Raw genomic sequence first — 22,668 nt, 5'->3', positions numbered from 1 at the left:
AAAGGTGTCATTCTTCAAAGCTTGACAAATTGCAGAATGCTTCCACCAAGCATCCCCTTTCCTTCCTGTACCCGAGTTGGCTTTTTTTTTGAAATGCGATGAACTTGCGATGAGAGTGTTTACAATAGGAGTGAAGGCATGTGCTGAACATGAACGTGTGTGACGTTTACAGATGGCCCTGATTGCTTTGAATCTTGCAGATCCTGAAAACAAGCACATTTATATACATTATATACTGATCCTGTGTCCGTGTTTAGGTGCCTGTGTGTGAACGGAAAGGGCGTATCCATGTCTCTGCACACGTGTGATGCCCTTGCACACTGACCCGTGCACAACAGGGCCCCCTGACCCCACAAAATGGCTATGGATGAACAACTGTTGCCCAGACCCCTGACCCCCGAGGCCCCAGATTAAGAAAGTAAAGAAAGAAAAATTGAGTGTTTCAAAATCTATTTAAAAATAAACATCCTGGGATGCCTGGTTGGCTTAGTTGGTTAAGCGTCCGACTTCGGCTCAGGTCATGATCTCACAGTTCATGGGTTCGAGCCCCGCGTCGGGCTCTGTGCTGACAGCTTGGAGCCCGGAGCCTGCTTTGGATTCTGTGTTTCCCTCTCTCTCTCCTCCTCCCCTGCTTGTGTTCTGTCTGTCTGTCTGTCTCTCTCTCTCTCTCACAAAAACAAATAAACATTAAAAAGTTTTTTCTTTTTAAGTAAACATCCTGGTGGGCTGGTGGAGTCCGTGTTCGGCCAGGCTTGGGAATGAGAGCGTTCATTCACTTGAGTGAATGGAGCCCTGAAAATACGCACGTTGGCCTTCTGTGCAAGCACCTCGTCTGCTGAGCCGGCCAGCTTGCAAGTGCCCGCATGAACCGACTGTGTCCGACTGCGATGAATGCAGTCTTTTGTGTGCTTTCCTTTGGCTTAGAGGGGTCTTTGTGTTTCCCAATTTAGTGGACTCAGCTCATTGCTTCCCCCTCTGCTGGACTGTTCTTGAATCTCAGAGCGCTGAACTTCTGCGTTTCCCCAGTGGGGGCTGGAGGTGGGGGGGAGAAGGGAGGGTGTGTGTGTGTGTGTGTGTGTGTGTGTGTGTGTGTGTGTGTGTGTATAGAGGTTGCTGTCCCCTTGATCCTGAGCCCTGCAGCCCCAGGCCTTGGTGACAGCTTCCGGGGGCCCTGCTCTCTGGTCTTACACAAGTTGTGGGACCTCTGGCATCTTTGAAACTTAACAGTTTAAGGAGCTGTGTCGTGGGTGGCATGGGTGGAGGTCTCTGAGAAAGGAAGGTGGATTCCAGCCTGTGGAGAGGATCACCTGCCAAAAATTTGCCTTCCCGTAAGTTTTTTGTTTGTTTGTTTTAATTCTGAATGCACTTCCAAAGCCCCGTCGGTTATCAACATTGAAACACTGGGCTCGGTCCTGGGACTGGACCGGTGGTTCGGCCTCCTGTCTGCCCCGCAGCAGCCCCTGGCATGTGTGCGGTGGGGAGTCCCCGCGGCCAGTCGGACACCTCTCAGAATGGGGGGGAGGGACCCAAAGGAAACGCGGGCACAGGTGCCATTTCTCTGACAGAGGCCCCGTTCCCGCCCCTCACGCACTGCGCACCCAGAGGTGAGCGCCACGGAGCACTGGGTAAACACCACGTGCTGCTGGGTACACTCAGGGAGGTCGTGGGTTACGAGGCCTGAGGAGGGCCAGACGTCTCTCGCCCCCCCCCCCCCCCCGCCCCGTTCCTGGCTGCCACCCGAGCCCCCAGGTTAGGATGTGTCCCCGAGGGACAGAGGCCCTGACCAAACCACCGTTTAGGCAAAGAAACACAGTCTTTGGTTTAAATGCCATCATGTGTCAGCGCGTGACCGCACACGTGTGGCGTGGACTAGAGCCTCAGATGGCTAGCGCCTGCACATATGCCTAGGTAGGCCTACGTTGAGGGATTCGTCGCTTTTTCAGCATTTATTATGTGCCATGCCTTCGTGTGTGCTTCTGTAAGGGAGCGACTGTATAGAAAACCCAGAAGCCAGGGAAGTAAGAATTCAATGGTGGGGAGAAAAGGGAGAGTTTCCTTTCAGATGCTCCCGGGCCCAGTGTGCGCTCCAGTGGGTTTGTGGGTGAGTTCTGTGTGCCCACGGGTGCAGGTGGTCTCATACTAGGCAGATGGGCGGTCTGACCAGGCATTGGAGGACCTTGACATTGGGTGACCGTGTAGTCAGAGTATCACTGAGCTTGTGCGGTTGCTTTTAGTGTTTGCTTTTCATCCCTTCTCTGCAAAAGCCCATCAGTGGACTGGATCATAAGCAGCCCAGAGCAGCGCCTCCCCAGATGCTGGGGGGGGGGGTAGTGGACCCCCGGGAAAGCAGGGGGAGCGTGTCAGAACCACCCTGAGGACCCCTGTCTGATGTGTGTCATTCAGGACCTTCCGGAGATCCCTCACTTCTGTGTTTCTAGGGCAGAGCCCTTGCTGAAGTCCTGCGTGCGGGTCTCCGATGCCTCCTCTCTGGGGTCCCGGGACCCCCTCCTGTGCACACAGGAGGAGCTTTTAGTCCTAAGATGTATCCTGCTGATACCCCAGTTGTTGGGTGTCGGGCTCAGTTTCATTGGGTGAACCCCAGGTGGGCGGGGTGCTCATGGGCCAGTGGGTGCTGTCTGAGCCGAGCGCTTGGAGGGAGGGCAGCCGGGCCGTGCATGTGGGCAGGATAGTAGACGGGCTGTATCTGCATTTGATCTGTGACCCCACCGACCTGGGGGTGAGCCTGCCGGGGCCCAGCGAGGTGAGGGTGAGCTCGGGAGTGTCCTCCCGCTGACCCAGGTCGGGCTTGCAAGGTGGGGGTCAGCAGTTTCAGGGGACAATCTCCTGACTTTTCATCGGTTGACTTGCTGCTACTCACAGCACAGCCATGAGACCAGCTTCATCCCTGTTGGGACCCCCAAGCAAAGAGGAGAAGGAGGCAGGGCAGACACATCTCCAGAAGGTTCTAAAATGTCTGTAGACTCCCACCCACGCCAAGAGCCCAGGTTAGGGAAGAGTTGCACCAAAGCTGCACGGTAGTGGCATTTGCAGAAAGCTTGTGCTGCTTCCCCTCTGCCCCCCTCCCCCGCCACCGCCCCAACGGCTGCCCCATACTCGTCAGGCCTGCGGTGGCGTCTGCCGGGCACCACGGGAAGGACCCACCCCGAGGAGTGCCTTCCTGGGCCCAGCCGCACGACATGATCCTTCCTTTCTGTTCAGGCAGAGTCGACCACGGGAAGGGCCCGTCCATCCGCCGGCCGAGGCTGCCCTGCACCATGGTCAGGCATTTCCGACATATCCTTTGCTCTCCCTCAGGCGCATAAACAATCCACAGGAAGTGCCCTGCCTGGACCTCGAGGACAGCGATCCAGGGATCTTCCTGGCCAGTAACAGAGAGGTGGCCCCGGGGGTCCTAGTGAGGGGCGCGGGCCTGCCGGTTTTCACCGGGGTGATGAGTGCGTCTGAGGGCCAGGCAGGCAGTGGCTGGAAGCTCCCCTGTGTGTGTGCGCCTGGGGCCAGTGCAGTGCTCCAGAGGCCCCGCTGGGACAGAGCAAGAAACGGGTGTCCCGGGAGGGACCTCGTGCTCTGAGGGGGCCTTGCGGCCTTGGGGGAAGCCAGGCCACACGGGGATGGAGCACGTACCTCCATGTGACTGAGTGCGATGGTGTTCCAAGTCATGTAAAAATGCAGGGTCATTCGAAATGGGCTTTGAAGAGTGTATAAGAGTTCTTCACCAGTTTGTTTGTGGGGGCGGCAGCGTGGCTCTTCAGATAGAGGGAAGGACAGGAGCAGAGAAGAGGGAGAAGAGAGACCTAATGTTCAGGCCCACCAGCAGCCTGCTGGGGGAATAGGCTGGCAGCCAGGGGACCCAGCTAAGAGCTGGAAAGACATGGTAAGGTGGCGGGTGGCGGGTGTTGGAGTCCACCGTGGTCAGGAAGGAAACCTCCAGGGTTTGAGCAGGAGGCAGGTCCCTGGCTGCCCCGGGCTGGTGGGGGCAGCCCCGGTAAGCGGTGTGCCCCCATCCGGGGGACCCTGGTAGGCAGGGCAGGGCTGACCAAGGACTCTGGTGGCTGCTGGAGCTTCTCCATTGTGAGCGGGTATCCCAGAGGATCTGGTCCACTTTGGGGGAGGTGGGGCTGGAAGAGCATGTCCTGGGGTGCTGGTTGGGGGTCCTTCTCAAGAAGGGGGGCTTGCAGGGCCCCCTGGACTCGCTGTTCATCCCTTGGGTGACACCGGCCGAGGGGCTGAACCAGAGCTAGGGACGGCTTCAGCTGGGGGGTTTGTAAGAGGTTAAAGCAGGGAGAAGGGAGACAGAGAGGAAGCGAACCGCGCGGCCAGCAGGCGGGGCCGTGTCTGGAGGCAGCCACTGGGCAGGCGGCCCGCACAGCAGTCCCGGATTCTTTCTGCAGACGGACGGGCTCTCCCCTGCTGCCCTCTGAATGGGCCTCCACGGAGGTGGCCGCCCCCGTCCCGCCCCGACCCCCCCGGGACACCGGAACCCAGAGTCGCCCTGCCCCAGGGGTGGGGGACGCTGCTCACACACTGGGCCGCTAGGGACAGCCCGCGGAGGGAGCGCCTTCCGCCTGGCCCACGACTTCCCGGGCCCTTCCGTGGATTGAGTGGCGCCCCGAGCTGCCCAGGTAAGCGGCCTCTCTGGTCCATCCGAAGCCTGCTGGCATTGGGGGGGGGGCAGGCTGAAACCTGAGCTCCCCGGAGGTGGGGGAGGGGCGGGGGGAGGGGACAGGGGTGCAGAGTCCCAGGACCTGGGAGCTGGGGAGCTAGACTTGGGAGGAGGGTAACTCTCCCCTCCCCGTGTCCCCTGTCACTTGGTGACAGCCCTCGGGCCCTAAGACTCTGCAATAGACACCCCAGCCCCAGAGCCCAGGGGGCCCCTCCTGCCAGAAGAAAGCCACGCTTTGTCTCTGCTGAAAGCCTGGTTCACAGATGTGCGGCTTTGGGAGCCCGGCTGCTTCCCAGCACAGCACATTCTTTTGCTGAGACCGAGCAAGCCTGCCTGCCCTGTTCCAGGGCTGTCCCGTCTGCCCCAGGCCCTGGGGGACGTCAGCTTTCCCCGTGGCGGAGGCCCGGGCTGCACCTAGGTGCTGTACTCAGCTTCCTGGGAGCTGTAGACTGTCAGCGAGTGTGGGAGGAGGCACTGGGAGCAGTCTGGGGTGGGGGTGGGGGGTCCCTCCCTGCAGCCAGAACCTGGGGAGTGGGGGTGGGGGTCTCTCCCTGCAGCCAGAGCCTGGGGGAGGGGGGTGTGGGACCCTCTCTGCAGCCAGAACCTGGGGGGGTGGGGGTGGGAGTCCCTCCCTGTAGCCAGAACCTGGCGGGGGTGGGGGTGGGGGTGGGGGATGGGGTCCCTCCCTGCATCTGTCCTCCGACTGCACCCATGAGAGCCTACAGGACGTGGACAGGGCAGGTGCCTGGGTCTGAGGGGCCACCCGGCACCCGTGCCCAAGGGTAGTGCTGGCCTCCACATCTGCTGACCCCTGGGCTGGTGCCACACCATGCCGGTGCTGTAGCTGGAAGGATGGGGACGGGTAAGAGGGAGAGACGGGAAAACCCCAGATGCTTCATAGGGTTCAAAGGTATTCAGCCTCTTGAAGAAAGAGAAGCCCAAACCGGTCAGTCGTTGCCTTCTGGTTCTTTCCCCGGAGGGTCTTGTGTGTGCTCCCTTCCAGAATTGGGAGATTCCTCCGCTCCTGCCCAGAAGGTAGTGTCTGTTCCAGTGTTACCCCCGGTTTAATGCGTTAAAATGTACACAGTTCGTACATGGGAGTAATTTCCCGTAAATTTCTTGCACACATCAAGATACTAGAAATTGGGTAGCATGGGAGTGTTTTTCTGACTCCTGAGGTGTGAGATTCGAGAGTTTTGGTCTGTTGATTGCAGGAGAAGAGAGGTCGTTCTGTCCTTCCATCAGTGTCAGTGGCCGGAGATGCCTTACCCGCCTGTGCCTTCTCAACATGCAGGGGACTCCCTGCCCACGGTGGCATCTGTTGTATTTGGGGGGGAAGAGTCAGTACCTTAGGGCTGGGTTTTGACTTGGACGTCTCCCCAGTGAGAGGAGAAGTCGTCTCGGGGCAAGAATATAGGTTTCCGAGTCACAGAGATGAGCTGGTCTCCTTTGACCAAGGGTCTTTTTTTTTTTGTTAATTAAGTGTATTTTTTTAAAGTTTATTTTTACTTATTTTCGGGGAGAGAGAACATGAGCAGGGGAGGGGCAGAGAGAAAGAGAGAGAATCCCAGGCAGGCTCTGAGCTGTCGGCACAGAGCCTGACACGGGGCTCGAACCCATGAACCGTGAGATGGTGACCTGAGCTGAAATCAAGAGTCAGACACTCAACCAACTGAGCCACCAGGCGCCCCCCCAAGTTTGTTAATTAAACCTCGCTGTTCAGAAGCTCGTCCACAATGCAAGGCTAATGGTTTGCACACGGGGACGTTTTCATGAGGATTAAAGAAAGTTGATATGTGTGACGTAACTGGGATTTTAAAACCTTTTGGAGAAATCTGATGTGAAAGCCATGGGCATCCAGAGCTGCTCACACAGCATTGGTCTGAGGGCGGGATGAAGGTCTGGGTTGGAGGGTCCCTCTGTCAGTTGGAGGCACACAGATTATGCGTTCAGGACCGCTTGTGGAAAGATGTCCCCAACTGCTACCTGTCTGACTTTTGTGTGTCCTGTCCTTCCATGTCTTCTCCCTGTATTGAAGAAAGCAGCAAAGTGCCGTCCGAAAGCATTAGGCTGCCGAGCTGAGTTGGAGTCAGGACGGTGGCCATGAGGTTGTGTGGCTGAAGGACGTTAAGTGACCCGTGGAGGCTGGTGGCTCTGCAGGCATCAGTGGCCCGCTGGCCTTGGTGCCGAGTTGGGTCTGTGGCGAATTCCTCCCCATTCACTTTACCTAAGGCCACCTGAGACCAGTCGTCCATGCTGGCATTCCCCTGTGACATGGAGGGAACTGGGTCACAGGAACAGTGAGAGCTGGGGTCCAGACCACGCCCACTGTCCACTCCATCCTGACAGGATGTAAGTTGAGGAGCACTGGACCGAGGAATCGGGGAACCAGCTCAGCTTCCCTTTCTGCCACTAACTAGTGTCGGCCTCGAGCCATGTTCTCTGTCTGATACTTGACAGGTGATTAGCCTCAGGGAGATCAGGTGGGTGCCAGGTAAACCAGGTCAAGGAAAGTGACACAGACTTTTACAAACTCAGTGGGAGAGAATGGGGTTGGAGGACCCAAGGATGAGCCAGCTTTCCCAGGTGATTGAGTGCAGAGAGAGAAGCTTCTAGAATGTTATGGAGCTCTTTGACAGTGCTTGAGAGGGTAAGAAGAAGGGTCCCCGAAGATGAGATTTGGTCCTAGAAGATGTGGGTGTTGGGGCCCCTCCTTGTGGCTGTTACAGGAGCAGATGTGACACAGTCTGTCCAGGGCAGAATCTTTGAGAAGGATGCCGTTTTCCAGCTGTCTTGTCCCTTCTGCTGTCTGTAGACTTTCTGTCTTCAGCAGGGTCTTGGCCTTTGGGCTGGGCGAAGGCAAGCCAGGAATGACATGGAGGCAGCTGAAGGAAAACTGGGGTAATAAAGCCGATTGCACACTGTCTGAAGTGACACTTCTTTTGTTAATAGGGGAACGTTTACAAGTTTACTAAGGAGATGTTTAAAAAGATACAAATAAAGGAGGAGAAAGACCGTGTTCCTGGGTAGGAAGATAACGTCGTGACGGTGTCACATCTTACCAACCTCGTGTGTGCATTTAATGTAGTTCCAATCAGAACACTGATGGGTTTCTTGCAATGGGACTTGATGAAGTGCTTTTAGAAGTCACGGAGTAAAGGATCTTAGCTAGGGTCCCGCCACGGGACGCGAGGACTTGCCAGTGAGCCGGAGAATTGAGCGTGCAAAGGGCCTGTCCATCACCTGGGAGGTGAAGGTGAGACCAGACTCACAGCGACTAGAAGTCTGGTTCGAGAAAAGGGGGTGCTGTCCACGGGAAAGGGGCTGCTCTGCAGAGAATCCCAGAACGGTTTGCCACGCGGACAAGGGCAACATGGACCCCTCTCTGCCGCGTGTGTGCGTTACGTGCAGGTGGGGCAGGGGCTTAAACATCAGGCACAGTTCTTGGGAGCAGTAGGGGCGGAGCGTTCCTCTGTTTGCTGCCCTGGATCTCGCCCCTCGGCTTTTGTTTTCTTGCCTGTCTTAGGTACTTTTCACCCATTCTGATGTCTCCTTTATCTTGGACGTTCCAAGCCTCGTGATTGTCATTCTTTCTGGACAATGTCCTTTGGCCATTCGTTAAGAGTAGGTTTGTGAACAACAAATTCTGTTCGTTCTCCGTCATCTGCGAATGTCTTATTTTCCCCAGTGGCGGACGGATATTTTGGCCGCCTGGTAGAACTCCCAGTTGGCAGTCCTTTTCCTTGGGTCATTGCGACATGGGGGCCAGTTCGTTTTGGCCTCTTGGTTTCAGATGAATTAGTTACCCATGTTTGAACTGAAGTTGCCCATAGGTGTTCCTCTCTGGGGCTGTGTGTAGGATGGGCTCCTTGTCTCTGGCATCCAGAAGCTTCCTCATGATGGGTGGGGTGTTTCTTGTTTATCCTGTTTGGGGATCAGTCAGCTGCTTGGCCACATCTGGGGGGTTTTCAGGTATCGTTTCTTCTCAGGACCTCCAGCCGGGTTCTCCCTGTTCTGGGTCCCCCAGGGCACAGCCATCGGATCTTCTATTGCTGGCTCTCAGGTCCCTCCCCTGGGCCTGTTTTGCTGTGCTGTTCACATGGGATAAATGCTCCTGCTGGACCTTGTGGCCAGGATCCCCTCCCTGTTCCCCCCACATTGCTGTTCACACTTCTCTTACTGCATGTTTCATTTCTACCATTTTTTGGTAACTTTTACTTCCTTACTGAGATTTTGGGTTTGTTGTTGTTCCCCTCCCCCCCATTTGTTTGAAGAGAGTACGCAAATGTTTCCAGAAGCAGGGTTCTGAGGCTGCTGTAAAATCCTTGCCAGGTAATCCCAGCACCTGATTCATGCTGACGCCGTCATCGTTCACAGTCTGCGCTCATCCAAGTGACTTTCCTGGTCCCTAGTGTGACGAGGGGGCCTTCCTGATGCCATGTGGGGAGGCTCTGGATTTATTTTGTCTGGTCTCCTTTCTGCAGCATGGACCATGTGGTGGTGAGATTCACCTTCCCGCCGGCCCTGCTGTTCCGCCTCTGGCTGGAGGCAGAGGGCCCTGCGCCATGTTGATGTCTCCCGGGGTTGGGGGCACATCCTGAGGGCCCCCTTCCTCCGGGAAGCGGGGGTGTTGGGAAAGATGAGCTTTCTGCCTGGCTGTCCTGAACCCACATTGCGGGTTTCTGTGGGTGTTGAGTTGGCCTGGGGCAGGTATTGCCAGAATGGTTTTCTGTGGCTGTGTGGCCACTTTCTTTTGTTTGGTTGGTTTGGCCTTTTGGAGAGGCGAGCAGACTTTTCCTGGAGCTGATTTGTCCGTGCTGGTCGGTAGTCCCGGGACCTGTGGGAGGCAGTAAGGCCAGCAGGTGGCTCACCCCCACAGGTCCCAGGGCCCTGGGCAGCCGCTGACTGTGCACCTGTCCGGGTCTCCTGTGCCGCGGCCCGGTGACATCCAGGGTGTAGTTTCACGGTGAGGCTGCTCCCTCCTGGCCGGAACCACAAGTTCCCAACCAGACTGTTTTTAGCTTTGCTAATTCGGTAAACATTTGCTGTACAAACACGTCCTCGGTGCTGAGACATGGGACACCGAGGTGAAGTAGGGACGTGACTCTCGGGGTGAAGGCATGGTCCACGGGCACCTGGAGCGGCCCGCGGGAGCCAAGGAGGTAAATCCCAGCCTTAGCCGCAAGGGGCACTTGATGGGGACTCCATTAGCGGATCCCGTGTGGGGTGTGAAGCCTTGAGCTCGGGATGCTGTCCTGTTCCCTGGAGTGGGCGGGGTTGCAGTAGAACGTGGGGACAGTTTATCATGAAGAGGCTAGAAGCAAGACTGTGTGTTGTCTTTGTGGCTGAGGGATCTGCTGGGAGGGAGGGGAGAGGCACGCCCCCGGCCGTTGCCCTGAAGGAAGGTGGATGTTTCCGGAGGGCCCAGAGCCTTATCTTTTGCCCCATGGGCAGGGGTTGGTGTGGTGCCTGATGGCCCTCTGGGGACGTGGCCACAGGGTGGGGACCCCTTGATGACAGGCTGCCCTGAACGCGCACCTTGGGCAGACTTGTGGGAAGAGGGAATGCGTCGGCACCCTTGTCGCCAGGCCAGGGGCCGTGGTGCTGGAGCTGCGACCGCGCCACGGAGACCCTACTCCCGCGTCTGCGTCTCAGCTCTGCCTCCTCTTCCGCGGCTTCCTGCTCCGGAGAGCCGCATCCTCGCAGGGAGGCACCCTGTGGACCCAGGCACCTGGGGTGTCAGTAAACCGTGGCTCCTGTGTAGTAAAAGATGGGCACGCAGAGTTCAGGTTTCTGTGAGGACAGGGTCAGGCAGGGAGCTGCGTCCCCACCCACAGCCCCTGCCGAGTCCGGGGGTGCCCCAAGGACTGGAGCAGCCTCGGCTCCCTCTCGGGGCCCCTGGAGGATCTGTAGGGGGTTCTGGCCGTGGGTGGCCAAGGGCGCCGGCACCCGGGAGGGGCTTGTCACCACGAGGGACCCCTCTGGAGGACAGGAAGCTTCCACCGTGGTGCAGCACTCCCCGGACTTGTCTGGGGCGTCCAGGCCTCCGTGCACATGCACTTGGGCCCTGTCCAGACTTCTCCACCAGCTTCTTTCTGCCTTCCTCTTCCCTTAATCATGAAATTCGCCCTTCCTGTTTATCCTCGCTTGTTCTGATCTCACCCTCCCCTGTCTCCCCCGCTATGGCGAGTGTGGGTCCCCATCTGGGTCCCTGTACGGGTCTCTGGGGCCAGGCTGACCCTCTCTCACGGCTCAGGGAACGGCTCATGCTTTGGACGCAGAGAATCCCCCTTCCTCCAGGAGGGCCGAGAAGGTCAGAGAACGCTCGGTCCCTGTCAGTTCTCGTGGTTCTGTTTAAGGGACTGTGAAGACAGGACAGACCACTCATGTGGGGGGCGGCTGGGGCGTCTGAGACCAGGAACGGCGCTCCCGTATCTGCTGCGGATTTCGGTTTGCCCTTCGCTTTGGAGAGAAGGAAATGTGTCTTAGGATCAGGTCCCTTGGGTCTGTTTCCTCCTTCCTCCCAAAGTGGAGCGATTTCCTGCATCCTGTCCTGGGGGAGGGGTCATTCTGGGGAGAGGGTCCCAGGATGTGGCTCTGCGGGGACGGCCACCTGCCGTCCGGCCTGGCCTCTTGTGGAGGGAGCGTCTGTTGTGGTGACTGGGTGCTGGAAGTTACAGTGAGATGTTTGGAGCAAGTTTTTTTTCCAAGTTTTTTTGAGAGAGAGAGCAGGGGAGGGAGGGGCAGAGAGAGAGGGAGAGAGGATCCCAAGCAGGCTCCCCACTGTCAGCACAGAGCCTAACGCAGGCCTGAAGCTCTCACGTGCGTGCACAGCCTCCCCCACACCTTGACCACCAGGATTGTGTTAGCAAAGACCTTTTGCGCATCGGCGTGACCAGCCTGCTTGTTGGAAATGGTGTCAGGTGGGAACCCGAGTGGAAAATAGCGAGAGTGAAGACATTAGGGTCCAGGGAGCCACAGTGTCGTCCCCTTGGAGCCTCCTGATCGCCCACCAGGCCGCAGGTAGGGATGGCGGGTGCAGTGGACACTGTACCGTCTGGCGAGGGCTCCTGGAGTCTGAGGTTGCTTGTGCCTCTGGACGTCTGCCTCAGCCTTGTCAGGGCTACCATCCAGGGCCCCGAGGACGAGGGGAGATGACAGGTGGTCTCCTCCTCCCATCTCTCGTTCCTCATTGCCCGTTGTAGTGAGCACCCTTCGTGTCCTCCCGAGGGAGTCCTCCCCATGGCCGTGAAGCACACGCCCCCATTCTTATCCTGCCATTTCCAAAGAGGCTACGTCGCCCCAAAACGTGTGCCTAGTGCTGTGGGCGTGTCCTCCCTGGAAGTTCACATGTTGACGTCAGAATGCAGCTGGATTCAGGGGCAGGGATTTGCAGACGTGACTATGGTGAAAGGAGATGATTAGGGCGGCCCTGGTCCAGTGTGATGGCGTCTTTGTAAGCAGAGGACATCAGGACACAGACATGCAGAGGGACGACCACGTGAGGACGCGGGGAGGAGACGGCCGTCCCTACATCCAGGAGAGGCCTGGGGAGGCACCAGCCCGGCCACGCCTGGATCTCCAACTTTAGCTTCCAGGACCTGAGGAATAAATCGCATTGTGTGAGGAATAGATCGCGGGTACATGTGTGACACCAGGACTCTGACCCAGGGAGTCCGGGTCTAGAAGGAAGAGGAGCATGACGATGGGAATTCAGGAGAAGGTTCTGGAATCCCCTCCAGCCAACGAGGCACGGGAGTTTCTGGAAGATGTGGCTTCCCGTCAGGTCAGCTGGTGACAATGCAGACCCTGACCGGTTGTTTTGAGGACCAAGTAAGCCTGCAAAGGGCCCCGCACGTAGGGATTATTGGTAATGTGCTGACACTCTATGAAAACTTGCTTTTTCTAACAAAAATATCTTCTGCGTCTTGGCACACATTGTGAAGACGTATCAGCTTCACACACTCAGTGATAGCGGGAACCCAGGAAGCCACGCAGTGTTAACTGAGGCTGAGATTTCCAGCACTGGCCTAACAGGGTTTGTGGTCTTGCGATCCCATGATCTCAGGGTGATTTACGGGTTTTGCATACTCACTGCTGCCTGGCTAGGGACCTGGTTTTAGGATCTGAGCGGTGATAATCTCCTGAAAATGGCAGACTTCCGGTTTCCGAAATAAGGACAGAAACCTCCCGTTAGCCTGCTGGGGTCCCAGAGGCAGGTCCCCAAATGCCCAGGGGTTCTGGGGCGTAAGCATCCCATAAGGATGCCTTGGATGTATGTCCATCAGATTTTCCGTGGGAAATGGGGTCTTCCAGTTATGGCAAGAGGCAGGCTTGTGCCACAGGCCCTTTGAACGTGACTGTGAGGTTCTGCAGTACAGTCATGGTGGGAAGAAGGCTCCCACCCACATACTGGTTGAAGGCTCTTCAGCGTCCATATGTCAGCAGTCTTTGCCGGGCTGAAGTGACCTTTCCTTAGACGTCCCATGGCAGCGTTTCACATGAAACCCATGTGCATTTCTAGTGGAAAGCCGATTGCTGGAATTGTGCCCAAAGGAAGAAAACATCAAGAATTTTTGTCCTGTGGCCTGGCCCCGTTGTGGGGCTGGAATTGTTCTGGGAACTTGGGACTTGTAACCAAACGGGGGTCACGACATCTTCACCGACAGACCTGGGCGTCGTCTGTGGGGTCCGTGTCTGCTGCTGGCCTCCATCTGTGTGTAAATCCCGGGACGCAGGCTGTGTTGACCACACTCCCTGTCTCTCCTCGGCTGACCCGCCAGCAGGTGCATAAGCTCCCCTCTGCTTGGAAAGCACTTTCTCTGGGCTCTGGCCTCCGCACAACGAAGGCTTCCCTGAGGGAGGTCCAGTGCCTCCTTCTCCCTGGCGCCCTGTCCCCCGGGTAGCCCGATGCCATCTGCCATATGCATTCCAGTCTGCCTTGATTCCTACCCAGTGGACAGCAGCTTCAAGATCTCCTATCACTGGGGCCGCTGCAAGTGACCGGTCCCCACCACGTAACTGGCTGACAGAACACGGGAGAAAGACATGGGGCTACTGACAGGAGCCAGAGGGCTGAGCACACACGTACCCACCCTTGGATGAAGGATAAACAAAACATGGCCCATCCAGCAGTGGAATATCATCAGCCCTAAAAAGGAAGGACATTTTTGTACATGCTGCCACACGGATGACCCTTGAGGACAGAAGCCAGACACAGAAGCACGCATACTGGATGATTCCACGTGGGCAAGGTCCTGCAAGGGGTCCCAACCGGGGAGGAGGAAGGTGGGTGCGGGGCTGGGGGAGGGGGGGTGTCTAATAGGGACAGAGCTTTGGTTTGGGAGGATGGCAGTGCTGAGGCGCACGGCGTGGGCATCCTGGGTGCTGCTGAACTGCACACCACAGGTGGTTAAGATCGTGAAGTTTGTGTGTCCTTTACCACGTTCTTTCTTGGAAAGGGAGATGTCAGTGAGCCGCAGAGGAAGGTTCTGGCCTTGGGGTTTTGGTCACGACGCCTCACTCCCGCCTGCTTCTCCGCTCTGTGCGCAGCTTCCCGCGTCCAGGCTCCGGGTGGTCTGGTATCCCCAGGACCCCCGGCCCCGACGCCGTTCTTTGTCGAGCCCTGCGGACGGAAGCAATTTGTCCTGGGCGCACACACCAAAGCCCAATTTTGTGGGTTGCCACGGGGCCCTGTGAGCGCCTGAGAGACTGGCCTCGCGTGGTGCATCGCACGGGTAGCAAATGCTTTGGAAACTCTCCCCGTTTCCACATTAGAATTCCCGGCACCACCCCAGCTAACTAGGGGGAAATGTGTTTGAATCAGAACCTCTGAATGAAAAAGGGACATCCTCAAAGAGGCTGGAAAACACAGGGTCCCGACTGCAATGGGCTGTTTGAGCTGTGTGCGCAGGTTCTCAGTTCTACCGGCTGGGGGAGGCCTGAAGACGTTTCTGGAGGGGGTACCTCCCGCTTGGAGGAGGGCGTCATGGCGGGGTCAGCCCTCTGCACCCAGACAGGAGCCCTGACCCCGGCGTCGGCCGGGCACTTCTAAGTCTGTTGGGGGAACGAGAACGTCGGTCCTTCTAGAAGAGGGAACCAGTTCACCCCCAGGGGAGCATTCCGGCTACGCACGGAAAATGCTGACCTTAGCTGTAGAACACATTCATGGTCAGAGATTTTGACCCGAAGATGCATGAAGGGAAAAGCTCAGGACCGAGAAAGTACGTGTCCGTCCACGTGGAGGTCATCCGCCATTTCCTTCTGTGGGGCTGCGGGTACACGGCTTTGATTTTCATCCAGAAACACACACGGAGGCCTTGGCTGTTCCAGCCTTTCAGGGGTTTTCCCTACTTAATTCTCCTTCTATCTGGTTGCCTGGCTGTCCTTCCTTTGCTTTCCAGAAGCTCAGCTTAATGGCCTGCTGTTCGTAGATAAATAACAGAAGTGTGCTAAGATAAGGACTTCCTTTTAAAAAAAAAATCACTTCTACCCAGCTTCCCACGCAAAGTCATGCTTTTTAAAAATAACACTTTAAATTTAGAGCTGAACAGACCCGAGAAGACATCTGAGCTGCTGTTCACGGGTGGGATTCTGCAGATGGAGTGCCAGAGGCTGGGAGTGCAGCCAGTGGCCCGTGACTTGTGGCCAAGAGCCCAGGTCCAGAACCTCAGGGGGTGTGGGCAGCCCCAACCTTCCCGGCAGCCCCAACCTTCACACCTGGAGATACAGGGACGGAGACGAAAAATGTGTTCATACTACTCGTGCAGAAATCTCTCTGATGGTCCACAGTTAACTCTGTAGTCCCCGGGTGTGAGCAGGAGGGCAGGGTGTTGGGGGGACGTGGTGACAGATGGATGATGGTGGAGGCTGGATCGATCGATGATGGATCGACCATACGTATGTACAGCCTCACACTCGCTTCCAGAGGGGTGACCGAGAATATGCCTGTTTCTCACGGCCTGAGGCTCAGTCAGGTGGTCAAATAGCAAAACTCCTCTTTCTTCCCCGGGATAGGTGAGTATCCTCTTGACATCCCCCCTGCTAAATTTATTTCACGTTTCCTTAAAGGCCATGTGGAAGTGTAGCTGCAGTTTGTAATTAACAGTCACTGACGCACGAGTCAATCGTTGTTGTGCTTTGTAAGATTCTTCACGCACAGGAAGGCAGGGAGGCGTGACTTTGTGTTGATGTCCTGCACCCCAACTTGTGCAGCACGTTGTGGTCCCTGCGCCTAAGGTGGGGGCCACGTCCCAGCACGCGTAGACCTCAGGGTCTGGCCGGCTCGGGCTGGGCGGGCAGTGAGCATGCGGGGCCCCCTTCTTCCTGGAAACTTTTCCTGTGCTGAGAATCGCGGCCAGCGGGGAGCAGATGTTATCCAGCTTCCCACGGAACCTCCTGCAGCGGCCCCAGCGGGGCCTAAAAATAGACCTTTTGGAAAAAAGCCCACGACCCTCTGTCACCCCTGTTCTGGGTAAAGGAAGTGCAGGAAGGGGAAGCTGAGGGGAGCCTGGGCCCGGAAGGTCCTGGAAGGTCTGGGAGCCCCGGAGGGAGGGGCACCAGGACAGCAGCTGGCCCAGGGAACCAGGAAACCAGGGGCCTGGTTTCCAAACACTGATGGAATTGTGCCTCCTCCTGGGGTGTCAGCAGGAAAGGGGAAATGTGAGAATATGTCAGGAGAAACACAAATGTGGCTTTGCCTGGAGGATGCTGGGGATGTGAAAGAAGCACGTGTCGGGGCCTCCGGGGCCCTCACATGTCACCGGCCAGGCAGCTCCCTCGCGGGCGGGACGCCTCGCCAGCTCCCGACCGTCCTCACCGCACCCCTGGGCCTCCATCCGGACCCAGACTGAGAATGCAGAAGCCAATGGCCTGGAATAGGCGGCCGGGCCCAGGGACAGTCCTTTCAAAACGTCACCGTAACTGCTAACAGCAGAGGTTCAAGGTGAACATTGTCAGCCACACGTGTTCCACCTGCCCTCCCCACGTGCGCTTCCTGGAAGGTGGTGGGTCCACGAGGCGGGTTTGCATCTGCGGGCTAACTCCCAGACCTGGTGTGCTTGTTTTTGGTTCAGGTTTCCAATGTCTTCTCCAGCCCCATGGGGTTCCTGTGTCACACTCTCTGGATGTCCCACAGGGACAGGCCTGCGCCCCGCGCCTCTGAGGATGGAGGTCATGCCCTTTCTCCTCGAGGCCCCACTCCCGCTGGGTGGGTGGGGGGCCCTGCAGCCCCATGGGGCCACCTTCAGCTGCGTGCGTGCATCTCTGAGCACACAGGAGGGCCCGGCTCTGTGGCAAATGTGGCCGGGAAGCCAGTGTCCCCACGCTGAGGTCCTTGGCTGTCCCTTCTCCAGATTGAGGGTTAATTAAGCTCTGTGGCCCGGGGCAGGGAACAAAACCCAGCCACTGCCCAGAGTTGGTGCTGAGTTGTGAACAAAGCCACTTTCATGGGGACTGCTGAGCTTGCTGTTTTCCGGAACCGGGACGGGGTGACAGGAACAAAGCGGGATCTCATCTCCCTCCTGCCTCGGTCCCGGGGGTGGCGATCTCAGGCGCCACGCGGCTGTGGCGTGGGATTCCTGAGGCTGCTGTGGCACGGCAACACTAGAGCGTGTGCCCCTGTGGCTGCAGCAGGACCACCGAGAGTACCGTTGGTGACGGAGTCACCTGCGGGGGGGGGAGGTGCTGTGCACGCTCTTTCGTGACCCGCCAGGCTCCAGCCACCCTCACGCGGGCATGTTGGCCTTTACTGATAAGCAGGTCTTCTGACTCCAGAGTTGGGTGCTTGCTCCTTGGCCGGGCCTGGGGTGATCAGGACCACCACCCTGAGTCCTCAGGCCAGCCCCCGGGGCTGTTTCCACATCCTGCCCTGGACTTTTTCCTTTAACTTCTGAGCCACCCCTACCTCGTTCATTACTTCATAGCAGGTGTGAGACACTCACGTCGGCGCAGGCGTGGGGGCCCGGCAGGGGGCAGTGGGGTTGCCCCCGCCCTGTGCACACAAAGCCCGCAGAAGGTGCACAGCACTCCCATAGTGTCCATTTTACCAGAATCCCGCATCCTTCCCAGCTCCCATCAAACATGCTTCCTCCAGGAAGCCCTCCAACTCCCACAGACAGAAGCAGTCCCTCCCACAAGTGCCTCTGTGGATGCAGGAGTGCCAGTCCTCAGGGACTTACAGTGTGGTTTGTACAAGTACAGCGTTAATGGGGAGCCTGGGGGACTCTGTTGGTAAGTGTCTGACTCTTGGTTTTGGCTCAGGTCACGACCTCACAGTTGGTGCATTCAAGCCCCATGTCAGGCTCTGTGCTGGCAGTGGGGAGCCTGCTTGGGATCCTCTCTCCCTCTCTCTCTACCCCTCCCCTGCTTGTGCTCTCTTTGTCTCTCTCACAAATAAATAAATGAACTTAAAAAAAAAATACATTAGCGCTGGGCTTCTCTGTAGAGAAAAGTGTACTGAGTGCGTAAAAACCACTGAAATCGGTTCCTCCGTTTCCCCCTTCCCAGGATTGCACAAGGTGCTATGTTTCGACGTTTGGCACTGATTTTCACAAGTTTGACTATTAAGTGAAAATGTGTAGTTTTGTTTTTACTTATCTTGGTTAGATTCCATGGATTGCTTTCTGAATTTTTTTTAATGTTTATTTAATTTTGAGAGAGAGAGAGCGCGTGCATGAGCGAGCACAAGCGGGGGAGGGGCAGAGAGAGAAGGAGACACAGAATCCGAAACAGGCTCCAGTCTCCGAGCTGTCAGCACAGAGCCCGATGTGGGGCTCGAACTCACAAACTGCAGGAGTTCGTGACCTGAACCAAAGTCGGACGCTTAAACTGACTGAGCCACTCAGGGGCCCCGACACTGTATTATTCTTAATGCACTCCATGTTTTTTGTGAAATTCTCTTACATTTTCTGAAACAATTTCCATTTAATTAAAGCGTGTATGCCTTTTAACTCCGACATATGTATAGCTATGAGTGTTCTCTCTCTCTTTCTCTTTTTTTGTCTTTGTTTTAAATTTCTTTGTCTGTTACCTGGCTCTCCTGATTGGTTTATTTTTTTAATTTTTTTTTGATGTTTATTTTTGAGAGAGAGAGACAGACAATGCAAGTGGGGGAGTGGTAGAGAGCGGGGGAGACACAGAATTTGAAGCAGGCTCCAGGCTCTGAGCTGTCAGCACAGAGCCCGACGCGGGGCTTCAACTCACGAACTGCGAGGTCATGACCTGAGTTGAAGTTGGATGTTTAACTGACTGAGCCACCCAGGTGCTCCCTGATCGGTTTTTTAAATTAAATATTTGAATTGTGTCCAGAAATTATAGCTCGATGATAGATAGATAGATAGATAGATAGATAGATAGATAGAGGGTGGATGGATAGATGGTTAGGTAGCTGGCTGGATGGATGGATGGATGGATGGTTGGGTAGCTGGATGGAAGGATGGATGGAAGGTTAGGTAGCTGGATGGATGGATAGATGATGGATGGTTAGATAGGTAGATGGATAGATGATGGTTGGATAGGTAGGTAGACGACTGGCCGACTGGCTGGATGGTTAGGTTAGATAGGTGGATGGATGGATGGATGGATGGATGGATGGATGGATGGTTGGATAGGCAGATGGATGGATGGATTGATGGACAGGTGGATGAATGGATGATGAATGGACAGATGCATGATGGGGTGGATGGATGATACGTGGTTAGACAGGTGGGTGGGTAGATAGATGGAAAGATGGATGGATCAATCAGTCGATGAATAAACAGGCAGGCTGTGGAGGGTGGTGTATCTCCAGAGAGGGAGATTTTCTCCAGGCAGACATTTAGGTCCAGGTGGGCCTGATCTGTTTCTGGTGCTGGTGTTCCCACGACGTGGCCCTCTGGGGCCTCACCTGGAATCCCTGTTGGCAAGGGCCTCTCTTCCTGGATAAGTGCCTAGAGCCCCACCGTGAAACTGCCCAAATCCCTGCTTGTTTTGTGGCTTCCCAGCTGCTACCTCAGCCTTGGTAACCAGGCATCGGGCTCACTTCAAGTCCCAGCTGCCCAAGTGGCTCAGAACCTCACTTTTTCTCTCTCTAGATCAGTAGGACTTCCACAGCCCTGACCACAGACTTGGGTCCAGCCTATATTCCATGTGCTTCAAAGGGGTCTGTGGCCAGGACGCATTACCCGCCCTAATGCCATCCCCTTCCCGGAAATGAGTCATAGGAGTGATCTGGAATTTTTAAAGCCTTTACTATGCTTTTATCAACTCTCGTTATTTTTTTTTAACTTATATGTTTTAAGAGAGAGAGAGAGGGAGAGAGAGAGAGACTGGGAGTGCACACAAGCAGGGGTGGGAGCAGAGGGAGAGCGAGAGAATCTTAGGCTCCATGCTCAGTGCAGAGCCCGATGGGAGTCTCAGTCCTACAACTGTGATCCAGATTCGGACTCCTAACCGACCGAGCCCCCCGGGTGCCCCAAGTCTCCCTTGTTCTAAAGCAGAAAGCAAAATAACCTGTATTTCTTACAATGTTATTTTATTGACCATGGTCGATTTTTTAAGAAGCTGAGTTTACAAAAAAGGGAAGTGGGGCATCTGGGTGGCTCAGTCGGTTGAGCGTCCAGCTTCAGCTCAGGTCATGATCTCCCAGCTGGTGGGTTCAAGCTCTGCATCAGGCTCTGTGCTGACAGTGTGGAACCTGCTTGGGATTGTCTCTCCCTCTCTCTCTTTCTGCCTCTACCCTGCTCACTCTTTCTCAAAAATAAATATCGAAAAAGGCAAGATTGTACAAATATCCAGAAATAATGGAGATGCCGGGCCATAACCAGATGGGCATTTTGTCCGTGAAAATGTATGAAATTCCAGGGAGGTGTTGGCTTGGTGTTAAACAGCAGGTTTCCATTCTCACTCCCTGAGTGACAGGGTCTGGGCCGGGGTCTCTGCACCTTGCTGGGGTGGAGACACCAGCCATCAGGGCTGTGCTGGAGGTGGGACGTGTGCCAGGAAGCTCGAAGCCCAGTGTGTGGGCTGAGATACCAACTCGGGACACATGGAGGTGAAGTGCCCACTGAGCCACAGCCACAGGGCCTGCACTTTGTGGAAAGTGTCTCTTCTGTGGAGTCTCTTCTGCTGTTTCGCAGAGAGAAGGCCTTGCCCTTCCTTCCTTCCTTCCTTCCTTCCTTCCTTCCTTCCTTCCTTCCATGTTTATTGTTGAGAGAGGGAAAGAGACAAGAGTGTGAGCAGGAGAGGGGCAGAGAGAGAGGGATACACAGAATTGGAAGCAGGCTCCAGGCTCTGAGCTGTCAGCACAGAGCCTGGCTCGATCTCATGAACTGTAAGATCATGACCTGAACCGAAGTCGGATGCTTAACTGACTGAGCCACCCAGGCACCTCTGACTTTTATTTCAATGTTTATTAATTTTTGAGAGAGAGAGACAGCATGAGTGGGGAAGGGGCAGAGAGAGAGGGAGACACAGAATCCCAAGCAGGCTCCAGGCTCCGAGCTGTCAGCACAGAGCCCGACGGCGGGGCTCAAACCGACGAACTATGAGATCATGACCTGAGCCGAAGTTGGATGCTCAACTGACTGGGCCCCCCAGGTGCCCTCTGAAGCCCCTTTCTAAAGTGACAGCCAGTCGGCTTCATCATCACGGTTGGTCTGTCTGTGTAAACTTGCCTGCAGGATGTCGATGACGTGTGCAAGGCAGAAGAACAAAGCTTTGCACGAAGCCCATCAGCTCACCGTAGCGTGGGGAAGTTGGGTGCATGTTCCGTCCGTGTCTTGCATTTGGGGAATGCACCAGACCAGAGTGACCCCTGCTTAGTGGCTTTGGGCCTCTCCCCTGCAGCACAGATTTTCAGAAGCCATGCCACCCCTTCTGGAAGAATAGTGACCAGGCCCGTAAGCACATCTCCACTCTGGTTTTCTCACTGCAGAACCTCGAGGCTGCCCTGAGATCCCGCATCGCGCTGTGGGGATGTCCGAGAGCCCCGTCGGGCCCAAAGCCGCGACGCTCCGGGCTGACATGCCGGCCGCGCCCTCCTCCTTCCAGCGGGCGTTCACGTCCAGCACCACCTCCAGCAGCAGCCCCGGCCAGCGGCGCGAGAGGTAGGGAAACAGGCCCTTGCGCTTAGCGGAGCCGCCCTTGCAGATGGAACAGGCCACGGAGGGGAGGGCGGAGGGCCCGGCCTGCAGCCCACGGCTGCTCTGCAGCACGCGGCTGCTCTGTGCGCTGAGAACCGTCGCTCTTCAGAAGTGTAATCACAGATGGACACTCGTGAGAGCGTCCCCCCACTGTTGACGGGCCACGTGCTCAGGGAACCCATCGGCAGGTGGACTCTGGGGACAGTGGCCAGTTCAGGACCGGCACCTGTGACAGCGTGCTCTGAGCCAAGGCTGGAGCAGGGGTGCTCGGGCTTGGTCTCCCTCAGCGGCCAGGATGGCAGTGCTCTTAGGGACATGGAGTTTGTCCCGGTGTTCGGGAAAGCCCAGCGACACCTCCTTGGTGGATTGCGAGAGCAGGAGGGGCACACAGAGGGAGAGAGGTCATGTCGGTGCTTTGTGGGGGGCGGCCCTTGAGCCACTGCACGTGCCCTGACCAGGAACGGTTTCTTGGTGTTTCTCTAGGACACATCACGCCCCGGCTCACTCTTGATTCTGCCTCCTTCCTCTTTTTTTTTTTTTTTTTAAGTTTACTTATTTATTTTGAGAGAGAGAGAACAGGGGAGGGGCAGAGAGAGAGAGAATCCCAAGCATCAGTGCAGAGCCCGATGTGGAGCTCGAACTCACAAACTGTGAGATCATGACCTGAGCCGAATCAAGAGTCAGACGTTTAACTGACTGAGTCACCCAGGCGCCCCGTTCTTCTTCAAACCAGGGTCAGGGTCTCATCTGAGGACTTGGTGTGACGCCTGGGGCAGTAAGTGTTTGCTAGGGAGTGTGTGTGATTTGCTGGCTGGGAGCTGACTTTTTCTGGAGTTCCAACTGGAGGGTAATTTCTGATTCCCTCCA

General features: G+C 56.3%; 1 protein-coding gene across 1 annotated transcript in view; it reads left to right on the top strand.

The window, feature by feature from the left end:
• The window catches only part of TNS3 (tensin 3), a 216,139-nt gene that overhangs the window by 168,002 nt on the left and 25,469 nt on the right, over positions 1-22,668 (top strand). Inside the window, exon 21 of the mRNA XM_042927325.1 lies at positions 21,594-21,765. Within this exon, the coding sequence (XP_042783259.1) occupies positions 21,594-21,765 (172 nt within the window). The remainder of the gene's footprint in view (positions 1-21,593; positions 21,766-22,668) is intronic.

The sequence above is a fragment of the Panthera leo genome, chromosome A2 (assembly GCF_018350215.1).
Source record: "Panthera leo isolate Ple1 chromosome A2, P.leo_Ple1_pat1.1, whole genome shotgun sequence".
Taxonomy (NCBI): Eukaryota; Metazoa; Chordata; class Mammalia; order Carnivora; family Felidae; genus Panthera; species Panthera leo.
This window is presented reverse-complemented; position numbering and strand designations above follow the sequence as displayed.